Source organism: Polistes fuscatus, unplaced genomic scaffold, assembly GCF_010416935.1.
Source record: "Polistes fuscatus isolate 324 unplaced genomic scaffold, CU_Pfus_HIC Scaffold13, whole genome shotgun sequence".
Classification (NCBI taxonomy): domain Eukaryota; kingdom Metazoa; phylum Arthropoda; class Insecta; order Hymenoptera; family Vespidae; genus Polistes; species Polistes fuscatus.
The window spans coordinates 3530501-3545441 of record NW_025113031.1 but is presented as its reverse complement, the minus strand read 5'-3'; the positions used below and the strand labels follow the sequence as shown (position 1 = coordinate 3545441).

General features: G+C 32.7%; 2 protein-coding genes across 3 annotated transcripts in view; one reads left to right on the top strand and one right to left on the bottom strand.

Annotated features, from left to right (window-relative positions):
* Positions 1–81: 81 nt before the first annotated feature.
* LOC122513906 (zinc finger protein 37-like) lies at positions 82–8236 on the bottom strand. The gene is made up of 2 exons (XM_043630435.1): positions 8099–8236; positions 82–5995 (listed from the first exon to the last, which is right to left on the bottom strand). Exon 2 carries the CDS (start codon positions 3170–3172, stop codon positions 809–811), a length of 2364 nt encoding a protein of 787 aa, XP_043486370.1. The 5' UTR covers positions 3173–5995; positions 8099–8236; the 3' UTR covers positions 82–808.
* Positions 8237–10937: 2701 nt separating this feature from the next.
* Positions 10938–14941, top strand: part of LOC122513905 (protein N-terminal asparagine amidohydrolase) — a 41617-nt gene continuing 37613 nt past the window's right edge. The window contains exons 1-2 of one of the 2 annotated variants that reach the window (XM_043630432.1): positions 10938–11511; positions 11703–11801. The gene's annotated coding sequence lies outside the window, so the exon portion shown is untranslated. Of the gene's footprint in view, positions 11802–14941 lie in introns of both variants that reach the window. The other variant, XM_043630431.1, reaches the window with a different exon arrangement.

The window sequence follows — 14941 nt, the reverse complement described above, 5'->3', positions numbered from 1 at the left end:
TATATATATAATACGTTTTCTCTTTCTCCTCTTATCAAACTCTCGATTAACTTTAATATTTATTTTCTTTTCTATTTTTCCTTTTATTTGTTTTCGTCTTAGCTTTGGTTTCGTTTGGTTTGGTTTGGTTTGGTTTGGTTTAGTTCGGAAAATTTAACGAAACTATCACCATATTGTGCTAATCGCGAGAACGAGATTGATTGATAACGGATCTATATATTCTTATTCGAAGTACATGAAATCAGTCGGTATATACTTCTCCTAATTGATCATTCTCTCGTTCAATTCTACGTATAAAAATATGAATTACTGTTGCTACTGCCGTTGTTGTTGTGTTGTTAATAAAGGGTATGATATGACGACGAGGGGGTGGTAAAAATTCGAGGAATGGTTGCGATTAAAATATAAAATGATAAAGTTTAATCAGCGATCAACAGTCGTTTGTCAACGCTGAAGATAAGATTTGTCTGTCTCTCTGTGTATGTGTATGTGTGTGTACTATATTTGTACGAAAAAAAAAAAAAAATAACTAACATTTTGATAGAAGATCGAATAAATAAAAAATAAGAAAATTTATATATTAATTAAATAGATAAAAATTTGTTGTGTACGGTGGGTGTGTTTTTGTTCAAACGGCTTGTGATAAAAACAAGAAAAAAAGAAACGCATATTAAATAATTCCGTCGTATAAAATAATCCGTTTGGTTGTTTCGTTCTAGGTTGGACTGTTAAAAAGATGCTATGGGGGATGAAGAAAAAGAAAGAATAATAATTTGTTCTGAAAGTATCATCACTCGTCGATCACCTTTTACGTAGCCGTGAGAGTTTCCAAGATGTCTTCGGGACTTTTTTTCATTCTACGAAAATTTTCCCAATGTTCCTTCGGTACTGTCCACTCGAGAAAAGTTTCGAGATTTTTGGTAAGAATTTCTAATTCTGTTAGACCTTTACCAGTTGCAGGATCCTTCCCAGCAGATATCAGAGAATCCTGTAGGACTTTGTCGATAAGACGTTTACCGAAGCCCAACTCATCTAATCTTTCTTGTTTGCTGATCCTCTTCAATAGTACGGCCAGTAACAGACGCATCCTTTCTACTGTCATAGTTTTGTATTTGGTAGTATTGGTAACTTTATCGTTGGAATCGTTCGACGAAACGGCACCAAATGAATTCGAGGAAGAACCTTCGATATCGGGGCCCCCATCGAGTTCTGGGTGACATGATTTCTCATGACTCTCTAGGTCACTTTTAATTCGGAAAAAACTCTTGCAACGTTTGCAACCGTACGGTTCGCTTCTACCGTGTATACATTTCATATGTTTTTTCCAATGCGGCAATTGGGTAAAACCGGCGTTGCATTCGACACACTTGAACGGTCTTTCCCCGGTGTGCCTTCTCGTGTGCAATTTCAATGCGGTGGAATGAGCGAAGGCTTGCCAACATACCAAACATCGGAACGGTCTTTGTCCCGAATGCGTACGTTGGTGGACAGTTAATTGAGATTTTTGGGCAAATCTCTGACCGCAAGTGGCACAACCGTGTGGTCTGTCGCGCGCATGAGTCCTCATATGCTGCGGTAAATGTCCTTTGAAAGTTTTATTACAGATAACGCATAGGAACGATTTAACGTCACGGTGCAGACACTCCAAGTGTTTCTTCAAAGCGTCACGCCTAACGAAACCCCTGCCACATATTTCACATTTATGATCCTTCTGACCGTTGTGTCGTTTAACGTGCAACGCGAGATTTGCCGCACAAGTGAAAGTACCCGAGCAAAGGCCGCAATGATAGGGTTTTACCTGGCTATGGGTACGACGATGTTGAACCAATTGGCCACCCCTAGCAAAGCTCTTGTCGCATTCCGGACATTTGTAAGGCTTAAAACCGGTATGGGTTCGAACGTGTAGCTTTAAACGTTCCTTCAATGGAAACTCCTTGCCGCACTCGTCACATTTGAAAACTGGCCCGGCACCGTGAACTACCTTGAAGTGATTTCTCAGGCCACCGCTACCCTTAAAACGTGCGTCGCAAACTACACAACAATATTTCTTCTCTAATGAATCATTTTGATTATGATATTCATTGCCAACGTCCTCTTCCAATCTTTTAATATCCTCGTCGCTGAAGTTTGAACTATTCTGAATCTCGCCAGTTACTATTGTCGACAGTTGAGACGATGGTGGCGATGACGGTGACAATGACGATTGCGATGATCTAGACGAATTCTTTTCCTTAATTAATTTCGTTCTAGCTCGACTAACGACGTTGTTGTTCTCCCTCTCTACCAACAAATTTGCCTGGATAATCGCGTCTATCTTTAATCTTAATTCTTTTTCTTGATTATCCTCGGTCATTGGTATTATTCTTTCCTCGTCTGTCGATATAGATGAGTTCAATTCGTCCGTACTAATATCTAAATTCTTTGCACGATCCCTAAATTTATTTATCAGGACTACTTCGGTCCCTTCATAATCATCCGCGAACATTTCGTCCGTATTTTCGTGATTAACTTCGCTAGAAGTTTGCGATAGAGAACAGGAATTAGATCTTTCACGACGGAACACGTAAACTTCGTCATTAAGACTGTCTTTGGTTTTATCCAAGTCCAAATAACTTGGAATTTCCTCTTCGTAAAAAACGGATAATTCATTATCATCCTCTTCTTCGGTTATTTTGTCATTAGTACTATCACTAATAGTGATTTTGTTAACGGTTATTTTATTACAATTAGACGTTAACTTTTTGGTATTTTTTCTCACTACGTTTCTCTTCTTAGACATTACCATCGATCTTTTACCATTATTAACGTTGCGATAATTATTGGAATTATTTTTTAATTTTTTCTCCGTACCATTGGCATCCAAAACGTTTAATTTCCTTTTAATACCGCACACACGTTTTATTTTCCTTTCAACCTTGTTGTCTTCCGCATTTTTTTCGTTATCGTCAAAAATCCTCAATCCGTAATCTTGTTCCTCGTCGTTGCAACTACCGGAAAAACTTCTTAATGCTTTTAACGCGTCGGTAGCATCGATATCCTTGAAAACATTGTTCTCTCTAATACGCGATTGTTTAACTGGCATAAGCTCGGTCAATTGAACCTCTTCTTGAGGTTGCTCGCTACTACCGGATACTTGCTGCTGTCCTAAGATCAATTGCTGCATATTGATCATGTTCAGGACTTAAATTAATCACAACAGCGATCGACTGACCGACCGACCGACCGACCGACGATCGAACGGGGTTGCACGAGCAAAAGCAAGAGCAACGACAAGTACAAGAATAAAATGAAGGAAATAAAAAAGGGAATTCAATTAAAAACAAGAAACAGAGAGATATAGAAAGAGAGAAAGATAAATAGATAGAGGGAAAATAAAATAAACAACTAATCTTCGAGCACCTCAGCCTCGAGAGACTTCGACGCCCGCGTTCGTCTATCAGAACATATCGACGAAGTTACAAAACTTCTTCTTATTCTTCTCTCACTCTCACTATATATATATATATGAATTGTATTCGATTAGATTAGATTAGATTAGTAGTGTTCTTCTTCAACTCGGTAAATTGTTAAGAGAGGTGTAGATAACATAATCGCGATCACCACCACCACTACCACCAAAACCACAACCACTAATAATATCACATTTATCCAAATTCAGCTGTCTTTTGATTAATACCAACGTCATGACGAATTAATTCCTTGAGCACTTTAATTGCAACTGTGCGAGGAGAGTGACAGAGTGAGAGGGAGAGAGTGAGAGGGAGAGAGTGGGGGAAAGGGAGAGAGACAGAGAGCATTTAAACGTCAACGTGTTTGAGAGGGATGGTTGGAGGGAAGAAGGGTGGGAGGGGCAGAAAAAGAAAGAGAGAGAGAGAGAAACACAATCTTATCACAGATTCGTTATCGCATTTCGCGATTATAAACTTAACTCTCGTAAAACTTCTTCTTTCTTCTTTTCTCCAATCGTCTATCTCTCTCTCTCTCTCTCTCTCTCTTCCCCTCGTTTCTCAATGATTTTCACTTTTCCTCTTCTTCTTCTTCTCCTCCTCCTCCTCCTCCTCCTTCTTCCTCTTCGTTTTTCTTCTTAATCCAAGGTAAATACGATCTCTCTTCCTTTTCCTTTTTATTAGACTTTCTTTTTAAATTATTTATCAGGTAAAATAGTTGGTGGAAATATAGCAGAGGATGGTTCTCGTGCAGGCGTTGGAATCACCAAGCAACAGCAGCCCCCAGTATCAATGAGGATAATAACGAAAGCCGAGTTTTTTTTTTTTTTTTTTTGAAACTCACGGCATTATTTAAATATTATTTTAATAGTAGAATGAGATTTAATTCATCCTAATCGTCTTGCAAAGTTTATCGAACGTACATAAACATTTAGAAAGAGAGAGAGAGGGAGATAGAAGGAGAGAGAAAAAGAGAGAGGAGAGAGAGAGAGAGAGTGAAAGTGAGAATGAGAATGAGAGTGATCAGTGATACCTTGATAAACTCTCTCTCTCTTAACTATCCTAACCGTGACGCACGCCACACCACGATGGAATGAAATTCTCTTTGGAAGAGCGATTGCGCGCCTTTTTACACGCAAGCGCAATCCTCGGTCGATATCAACCCGGTTTCATCCCCTCCAAATAGCACTGCTACTCTCCTCTCCTCTCCTCTCCTCTCCTCTTCCTTCTCCCTCTTCTTCCTTCCTCCTTCCTCGCCCTCTCCTCTCCTCTCCTCTCCTCAGACTGCTCTTGCTCACACTCCTCACACTTTCCTTCGATATTTTGCTTGTTAGCTTCCACTGTATTCTGCTTTTGCTTTGCTTTGCTTTGCTGTCGTCCTGTGCTGTACACTGTGCTTGCTTGCTCGCTTATTTCTACCCGGCTTTTCACTCTTACTACTACCCTTCCAGACAAAACCCTAATCCCCCTTCCCCTTCTTTCTTTTCTCCCTTCTACTCCCACTCCTACTACTTCTACTTCTACTTCTTCTTCTTCTTCTCCTTCTCTTTCTCTCTCTCTCTACTTCTGTACCATTCCAACCCTCTCCATCCCTTAATTCTCAACCTCTCGTCACTACCTATCACCTTTCACTTCCCTTTTTCCATCAACTAGGAGGAGGACTAACTTCAAATTGTCTTCTCTATTAGGAATAATTTTCTCCTTTTTTTTTCTCTTTTTCTTTTTTTTTATATATTATTTGATAATCCTTCCCATTTGTGTTAAAGGTATATTTATATGTTATCGGACAGCTCAATAAATATATGTATATATATATTAATAATACTCGTTTCTCTCTATCTCTCTATATCTTTGGTTGGAATTTAATATGAATTTGGTGTATTTGATGTATTTGATTTTATCTATCATAAAAGCCAAGCCAAGCTTTTGTGGAGAGCATTAATACCTTGGAATTTACCTTGTTTATTTTTATATCTTTGTTTTAATTTATATTAATTTGATGTATTTGATTTTACGATAGGTAAAGCTAACTTTCTTTTTTAAAGAACCTGATATTTTTGAACACGAGATCGATATGAGTTTCCTTTTTGATAAACGTTTTGAACAGTTTCAACTTGTTGATTCTTTGAATTCTTCGTTTGTGTAATCCCCGAATGGTATCTTTTAATTTCGTTTCATTCACAATGAATTTTCTTTGGTCTATGTCCTTTGGATTTAATCAGATTAATTCTCTGATTTCTTTTTTTTTCTTTTTTTTTCTTTCGCTGCAGTTGGTTATAATTCTTCACCCCTGCGCGTGACTAGATTTCTTTAAATTTTAAACAACAATTTCTTCTATTATCAGATTAAAATCCTATACGTTGATCGATTAATTAATTGTTTATTATTGTATTACTTTTCTTCTGATGTTTTTCTTCTTAAGAATAAATGCGAATAGTTTAGATAATTGTAATAAATTTGTTAGTTAGAGTAGCAACTCGGTAGCACATCCCGTTCCTTATTTTTGGGAAAAATCCTAGTTAGGAAAAAGTACCCACCACCACCACCATCTGAAATAAAGGAATATTACGAAAGGACTCCCTTTTTGCTTGGATTCTTCCATCGAGAAAAAAAACTAGGTCTTTGGTTAGCACAGTTATTGCTTGTTTTTCTTTTGCCAGAATTTTTTGTAGAATAGTTAGAAAAGCTTTGAATAAAGATTTTAATAATAAAGAGAAAGAGAAAGAGAGAGAGAGAGTAAGAATAAGAGATAGTATAACGGATCGCTCAAACTCGTAAATTGGATTTTAAAAGGTCAACTTTAACGTTGCTTAGAGATTGTACAACACAACAACGAGACTCTGAGAAAAGATTGTTCTTATTATTTTCTTATTCTTTTTTTCTTTTTTTCTAGACTGGAAAGGAGCAAGTTAAAGATATCAATTTTGATATGATAATCGTAAATCAGATTGCATATGCATTACAAAAGTGTATGCATCTATTAAAAAATTATTATATGAAATTTGTGTGTAATAATATTTTAATTTATTTTAATTTATTTTAATTTATAAAAACATTATATATGTTTTTTTTAATATCTTATCGCATAAAAATGTAACGTAATATTTAGATAAATATTATATATTATCAATATATATATATATGTATACACACACATACATATAATAATTAGATAAATGATATCTATTTATTATCTTGGAAGTATATAACATTATATCATCTTGTAACATTAATATAATATATATATTTATACATACTATAAATGTATATAAGTATATATAGAAGTTACGTGACCCAATCAGAAAATATACGAGTATATAAGACGATCAATTTCCGTCGTTGATTTTGCACGAACGCCATGAACTTCAAGTTCTCATTGAAATTACTCTTTCTGTCTTTTTATACAGAGGAACGGTATAAATAATGGAAAGAAAAATAATAAATTTTCTTTGAATCGTATATGTATATATCGTATATATTATGTGTGTTCGTTGCGTGTAAGATTTAATTCGTATAGGAATTCGATCAAAATTCGAGATACATAAAATAAACTTGATTAAATGTTAAAATCATGTTAATCTCGAAACCCCATATGAGTGACCTTTAGCATCGAAAACATCTCGTTCGATTACGTGTTTAAATAATCGTTCGATCGTCAGAAATCGATTATCATTTCATTATAAATACACACATATATTTATATATATATACATGTGTATGATCTAATAATAATCATAATTAATTTTAGACGAGCAAATAAATGCACATACACGCACAGACAGATATGTATATAAATATATATGTACGATCTAATAATAAGTGTAATTAATTTTAAAACAAAAGTCAATTCATCGTCTAAAGTTTGAAAAAAATTATCGACCAATCAGATTGCTCGACATACGTAATGTCGTCGGAAATGTATTATATCAGAAGGATGATCGCGTGGGTGACGTCAGAAAAGAAATTTTGATTCGTCGCCCAACGTCGCTTAATGGAAGCGTCGATTTTCTACTCTCTTTCTCTCTCGCACTCACTCGTAGTATTATATAGATTAACTGGACAGTCATTTGTTTGTTCGTTCGTTCATTCGTGAAAGAAAGAAAGAAAGAAAAAGACAGAAAGAGAAAAAGAAGATTCATCGCGCACGTGTGCATGCTCCTCGTTACACTACCATCAAACTAAATATATACACAGTTATATACACATACGCGAGTATGTATAAAGTGGTAAAGTACTTATGGATGCATATATGCATATATATGTATACACACATACACGCGCGCGTATAAATCATGCTCCCATTTTCTTTTTGATCACACACAACGCGCACGATGCTAGTTCTCGTAGCGCATTGAACTTCCCAGGGATGGAAGAAACGTTTGTAGTGTACAACTATTCGTTTTCGAGATTTCATCGTTTCGAATTACCACCATTTTCCCGCCGTTCCTCTCTCCCTCTCCCTCTCTCTCTCTCTCTTTCTATCTATGTCTATCTCTGTCTCTCTCACTCCCTCTATTACTTTCTCTCTCTCTCTCTCTCTCTCTTTCTCTTACATCAATCAAAATCTTCTAATTAGATTCTTACGCTAAAAGCATCATTGAAAAAAAAATGTTCGGTTATAAGAAGATCGCGAAGAAAAGCTTCTTACTTACCAGAAACGACATTACGTCGACGTTTACGGCCGTTTAAACGACGAGGAGGAAGCTTCCTTTCTAAGCGACTAGCTCGACCCTACCCTCCGTCGCCATCTTCGATGCGCTTTAAGCTTCGCCGATGAGTCGTATCAGAGCAAGAGAGAGCGAGAGAGAGTATCAATGAGTGAAACAGAAAGAGAGAATCAAATAGAGAGAGAGAAAGAGAAAAAGAGAGTGAGCTTGTGAGTTGGAGGGGATGAAAAGTAGACGAGATAAAATGCGCCTATGTTTCGTATTCTTCCCGACAGATGGCGGGCCAAGCGCGGTCTTTACAAAATTTCACGAACACCCCTCTCGTTGTCGTCGTCATCGTCGTAGATATAAACGTCGTCGTCGTCATCATCCCCGCCACCATGACAAATACTACCACCAATATTTGACGCTGCTACTACTGCTGCTGGTGTTACTGTTGCTTTTATCGATCGAATCCGCGCATGGTGGACCGTTGCCACCGCCATTACCACCAACGTATCAAACCAAACGGAATCGTTCTTATTCGCGAATTCAAAAATTCCTTTGCGCGGAATTTTTACGCGCCACCGACGAGAGCCTTTTTGATTGGCTTACATTGGTCTCTTATTTTTATTCCTTTCGTTTTATTTTTCTCTCTTTCTTTCTCTCTCTCTCTTTCATTTAAATTTATGCTAGATTGCTTCTATATCGAAAATCTCGATATTTCGATATCGATTGTTCGTTCGATTATTTGTTTTATTTTTATTTTAATTTTAATTGCTTTCGAGACGAGAGAACGTTTTTATAAAATGTTTAATTATTCAGATAGCATAAATATTACTTCACAATTTGATTGCAACATTTTATTGAATAATTTTTGTACTTCATTTAATTTATTTATTTTAATTTCAGTTGATTTCGAAGAGATAGCATTAATTATTTTCCTGTTTGTTTTAAATATAATGTAATCAAGACGACACGCGCGAAATTGTATCACGATTCAAATAGAATTGTTTAAATATTGGAACAATTGATGAACAACTCGAAATTTAATTCTGCAGATATTTCATATGTTCATAGTAAACGAACAATTAGTATAACAATACACATACGATCTGATTCTATATAAGAGAATAAAGATTAATCAAAAGTTATAATAAATTGTATCCTAACAAGGAAATACAAAAATTATCATTAAAACGTTGGAAGGATTTGTACGATTAGTATAAAATTTTTTATATCAGCTTTCTGTCGACAACAACTAAAGTAAGTAATCAGTTATACTGATAATTTACTACATATGTACAATGTTTTGTTACGCAGAGTGTCTCTGATAAGGGAAGGAAAAAAAATTGAAGAAAGAAACTTGTGGTAAGGAAAAATCTCGATAGTGTCAAGATTTATGTTCGTAGTATATAGCCATATATATATATATAAACATATACATAAATGATACATGTAAACGACTCTAACCGAATGGTGTTACGATATGAGACTTGATTATACGAGTATATCGACCAATGAGGAGGCTAAGTTAAGTCTTTGTTTTCTCCTCCTCCTCCTATTCTGGGTTCTTATTACAATACACTAGGAGGGAGAGATTTTAATGCCGAAAATATAACGAGCGATATATTTATATATACGTGTGTTCGATTGTATTTAATTTTTGTTAGATTATTCGGAAAGAAATATCGTTTTTTCAATGGTAAATAAAAGGTTCGTTATTGGTAAACGTGACTAATAAAATATCCGTACTAAAAAATGAAATTACTTTCCGAACAACCCAATATGTTGTATAGATTTTGTATATATATCATATATATATAGTATATCAGTATTTATATTTAATATAAATATTATATATATATATATATATATATATATATATATATATATATATATTTTTTTATTACAATATAATTGTGTTTAAATTCAAAAAAACTTAACACAAAAATTCTCAGGAACATGCAAATTATCGAATCACTTGGTACGTATGTTCAGTGACTTCAATGCTTAGAAAATGTGGTTACGTCTTCTTTCTCTCTCTTTCTTTCTTTCTTTCTTTTTTGTTGATTATCTCAACGATTCGAATTAATACACGAATGTAAGGAAGTACTTTGAAACGGTAGAATTATGTTCGATACGAGTTACGATGTTTCGAGAATAAATTATTACGTGTAAATATAAGATTACACGTGTTTATCGAGAAATCACGCGATTATTGTAATCGAGATTATATACGTTATCGAAATATATTTATTTTTCTTTATTTATTTTCAATTCAACGTTAGAGAGACCTGTTTGCAAAAATATTCAAATAAAATAGATTTCCCCCATCGCCGTTCGTTAATTATTTATATTTTTGTAAATTTTCTCTTCTTTTCTTTTTTTCTTTTTCAATATCAATCAATACGATTATAAAAGTGTAGAATATCTGTTCAATAGTCAACAATAAATCTCGCAAATATATTAAATATATTGTACGTTAAATCAACTAATTATAAATATTCATTATTGCGTATAAAAATTAAAAAAATATACCTCATTAACATAAGATACAATTTTTTTAAATAAAATAAATTACATATATCTCGTAAAAAATGAAAAAAACAAAACTAAAAATTGTTATTTTGTCGATCATGCGATTAGCCTAATAAAAAATAGATTTAATCAATTTAATTTAAAATAAATAAAAATCCCTAACTTACCGAGAGAGACAGGGTAAGGTGCATCGAGTAAAAAGTTCGTAATAGCATTGGTAGATGGCACTTCGAACGTTGGCGCTGCACGCGATGCATTATTAGTTCGGGTCTTGGCCGAGGAGGTGACGGAAACGTCCGAAGGTAGTTGTTCGGTACCGTAGTGTAGACGAATTGACACAGAGAATCGGTTGGCAGTGCGGATGGCGTAGCAGACGGGTGTAGGCACGTTGAAAATTCTGTTCAAAAATACCTTGTTTTTCTTTTTCTTACTTCATGCAGCTGTCAGCTTTGTTATATCTACACAAGTATATACATGAATACATAGATACATTATTATTATTGTGAAAGCTCACGGTGGTTCGTCGTGAAAATAGTGACGCGCTTATACTACTACTGATCACTCATTCGTAATCTCGAGTTGAATTTCTATTCTCTCTTTCTTATTACTCGTTTTCTATCTTTTATTCTATCTTTTTTTTTAATCTCGTGTATCACATCTTTTATTCTTACTTTTTTTTGTTTATCTCTTTCAAACCCGTGTGCGCTTGTATCGTGTGCACCAACGAATAAGAAGAATAAAAAGAAGAGAAAGAAAATAAAAAGAATAAGAAGAAGAAGAATAAGAAGAAGAAGAAGAGGAGGAAAAAATCAGATGACGAGGAAGACACGACACTGACGTTTTGTTTTTGATCGTGTTGCGTCGCGTGTGTGCCACCAGTTGCGTGTTGCGTAACCACGATTTTACGAGTTTCTATCTCTCTCACTCTCATTCTCATTCTCAATTACCTTTTTCTTTCTCTCTTAAAAACTCTACTCTCTCTTTCTCTTTTTCTTTCTCTTTCTTTCTTTCTTTTTATCTTCCTGTCTTTCTTACTCCAACTATTCTGTGATTCGCAACCCGTCCTCAGGTTCAACAGGCAAGAATCTTTGAAACTACAAATTTTTCTACGAGTTACTTTTCTTATTGGATCATACAGAATTATTTTAGAAACATTCCGTATTATACGGTGAGTTTTTATCATTGTTGATCTATTTGCATTTTTGTTTGTTTTTATTTATTTTATTTTTGTCTTATTTTAAAAATTTGTTGATGTATTTTATATTTAGAAATAATTTCATGCATTAGCCAATTCAATATTTCAAATATTTGCATTTTGTTTATTTATGTTTATTGTTTTAATTTATTATAATTTCTTTGGAATAAAATAGCGTTAGGAATAATTTTAGATGTAATTATGATGGTTTTAAGTAATGCGTTAAACTTTATTCAAAGTTTATAAGTTAACGTCTTAATAAATATGAGTATTCGATTAGATTATACGCACTTGGATTTATTTAGGTTTGTAATAGTAAGAATATTATAAAATAATGATTGACATTATATAATGAATATAAAGTAATAGGTAATAATTTATCGAATAAGGATTTAAGATTGGAATGTATGTAGAGATTGTTTTTGTCGAGTCACTTTGGCAAACGTTCTTAACCATTCGACTGCGAACAAGTGGAAACGTTTCATAAGTTAGAACTGTTATTAATCAGTTTGTATGTTATTTTTATGTTTAATATACTGTTCTTTAGATATACAGCGACAGAATAAAGTATTCGTACTGTAGTATTGGTATGGAAATATTATTACTACTGTACAAATGCTTTTAACTGTATATATACATATGTAATTAATATACAAGGTGTCCTGTGTGTAACTGGTGGTACAAATAAGCAGAAGGTGATTCTATATGAAAAACTAAGTTAACGATATAGAAATAAATTATAAAGTACGCGTGCAACCATTTAGTTTTGGTTTAATGGATTCTCGCTGGATATTTTGGAAAACATTCTCGTGCTTTTTAATATGTTTTAAAATATTGTCGATATGATAATACCTTTTGCATCGGTTTTACTCTTATATTCATCAAACAAGGTTTTTAATTTTCAGAGTTGCAAGCTCGGTCAAGTACACAAGTTCAAATTTATTTTTCTCAAAAATAGAGTCGTATATATTTAAAAGTTAAATTCTATACATTATTATAATTTACAATTGGTTTTTCTTATAAAAATATTTCTTGCTCGTTTGTATCACCAGTTACAGGATACCCTGTATATCTTTTGTATCTTCTTTTTAAATGCAAATTTGGTATTAATTGATAAAAGTGATTAATAAATAATAATAATAATAATGAGAGAGTTTTATAAAGATTATCACATTGATCTTATCTATCACACTGATTCTCTCTTTCAGTCTTGAAAAAAAAGCTATTAAATCTTTAAGATAGAATGCTTAGAAACGTGCTTAGAATATATTATAATTCAGGTCGTTTGCATTCAGGTATTTTTAATTGGATATCGTTAATAAGAAAAATAAATACAAACATATTAATAAGTGAAACAATTAGACAAATAAAAAAGAAAGAAAAGAAATATTTGGAAGGAATAGTTCAATTAATTAGAATCAATGTAAGATTTTGTTAAAATTGAAGATTAGAAATTTTGAAAAAAAAAGAAAAAAGAAAATGAACTATAAGTAGATTAGAATAATAAATGAAGAAAAGAAACGCGCTTATGTTTAAATTAGATAGATAGGTAAGTAAAGGAAGAAAACGATACACACGTTGTTCTTGAGAGGTGAAAAGCAAGCGAGCAAACGATAAAATTAGAGTTATGACTGTGATTTCCTGACCGTCTTGCCTCGTAAAAGTCATAAGAGTCTTCTTTCTCATCGTTGTAGCTCAATATCTTACGAAAGTATTAACCCTTTATATTGCAATAAATTTTTTTATCGAAATAGAAGAATTATTCTATCCGTGATTAGATAAATGACTAAATAAAGTGAACAATTTTAAATCACACGTTTTTCACTGTGTATTAAAATAATAATAATAATCATTATTTTTGATAAATCAATTAAAAATTTAATTTTAGAAAAAGGCTTGTTTCATTGTATTATTGTTATTGAAATTATAGTGTACCTTTTTGTTTTTTTTTATTCATTTTTATTATTATTAGTATTATTATTACTTAATACTTATTTATAGAAATGGATATTCAGTTTAATTAGGTTTCATTGAAATCGTCTCTTTTAATAGTCTCTTACAAAAGAATTCAGTATGTTAATTGAGAAAGAAAATAAAAATAAAAGAAGATTACGTTAATGAGCATGACGTTAACTCTTTCACGATATTCGATCAATGATCAAGAAGCAACTCGAAGGGACAGATAGATCGTTAAAGGGTTTGATATTTTTTTAAGAGTTAGTCAAAGCCAAGATCATCCAATTGACCTTTTATTCTGGTCACACTTATCACTTACTATCACATTTATATATATACACACACACACACATTCTTTTTTATGAAAAATAAAATAAAAATAAAATATACAATATAATAATTTAGTAAATGATTTTACAAATTTCTTAATTCTTTATTCTTTTTTTTTTATTTCAAAAATAAAATAAAATAAAAATGCATGAGGTGTGTATATCAAATAATAATTCCAAAAATTATTTTTTAAATTACTGATTCTTTTATTCTTCTTTATTTCGCGAATAAATGAAATGAAACAAGTAATTCTCTTTACGTTATATAATTAAAAAATATTAGAATATTAATTAAATGTTAAGGATATAGTTAGAAAAATATATAGATAGAAAGATAGATAGATGGATAGATAGATAGATAGATGGATAGTTCGAAAGTGTTAACGAGCGTTTAAAAAGATGATTAAAAGAGAGATTAGGAGAAGAGAATGAATGACACGCGTCAAACGTGAATGAAATTTTCTAATTTCACGTCAGCTTATGTTTGTTTCCACTTCGTGCATACCCACGCTTTAACATACAAACCCACACACACACACTCGAACACTTCCAACACACAACCATATACATATGTAATAAACACTCATTCATATTCATAAATATATTTACATATATATGTATGTGTGCAGAGAAAATTTACACACACACATATAAAAATAATGACAATACATTGAAAGAAATACAGGAATAGGAATACATACAAACATGGAAGTAATGATGCATATATATGCACAAATATGAATATATATGTATATATATGTGTATGTGTGTGTGTACATATACAACAGAGATAAGTATTATTCATCACCGAGAAAGATTTTGTATTTT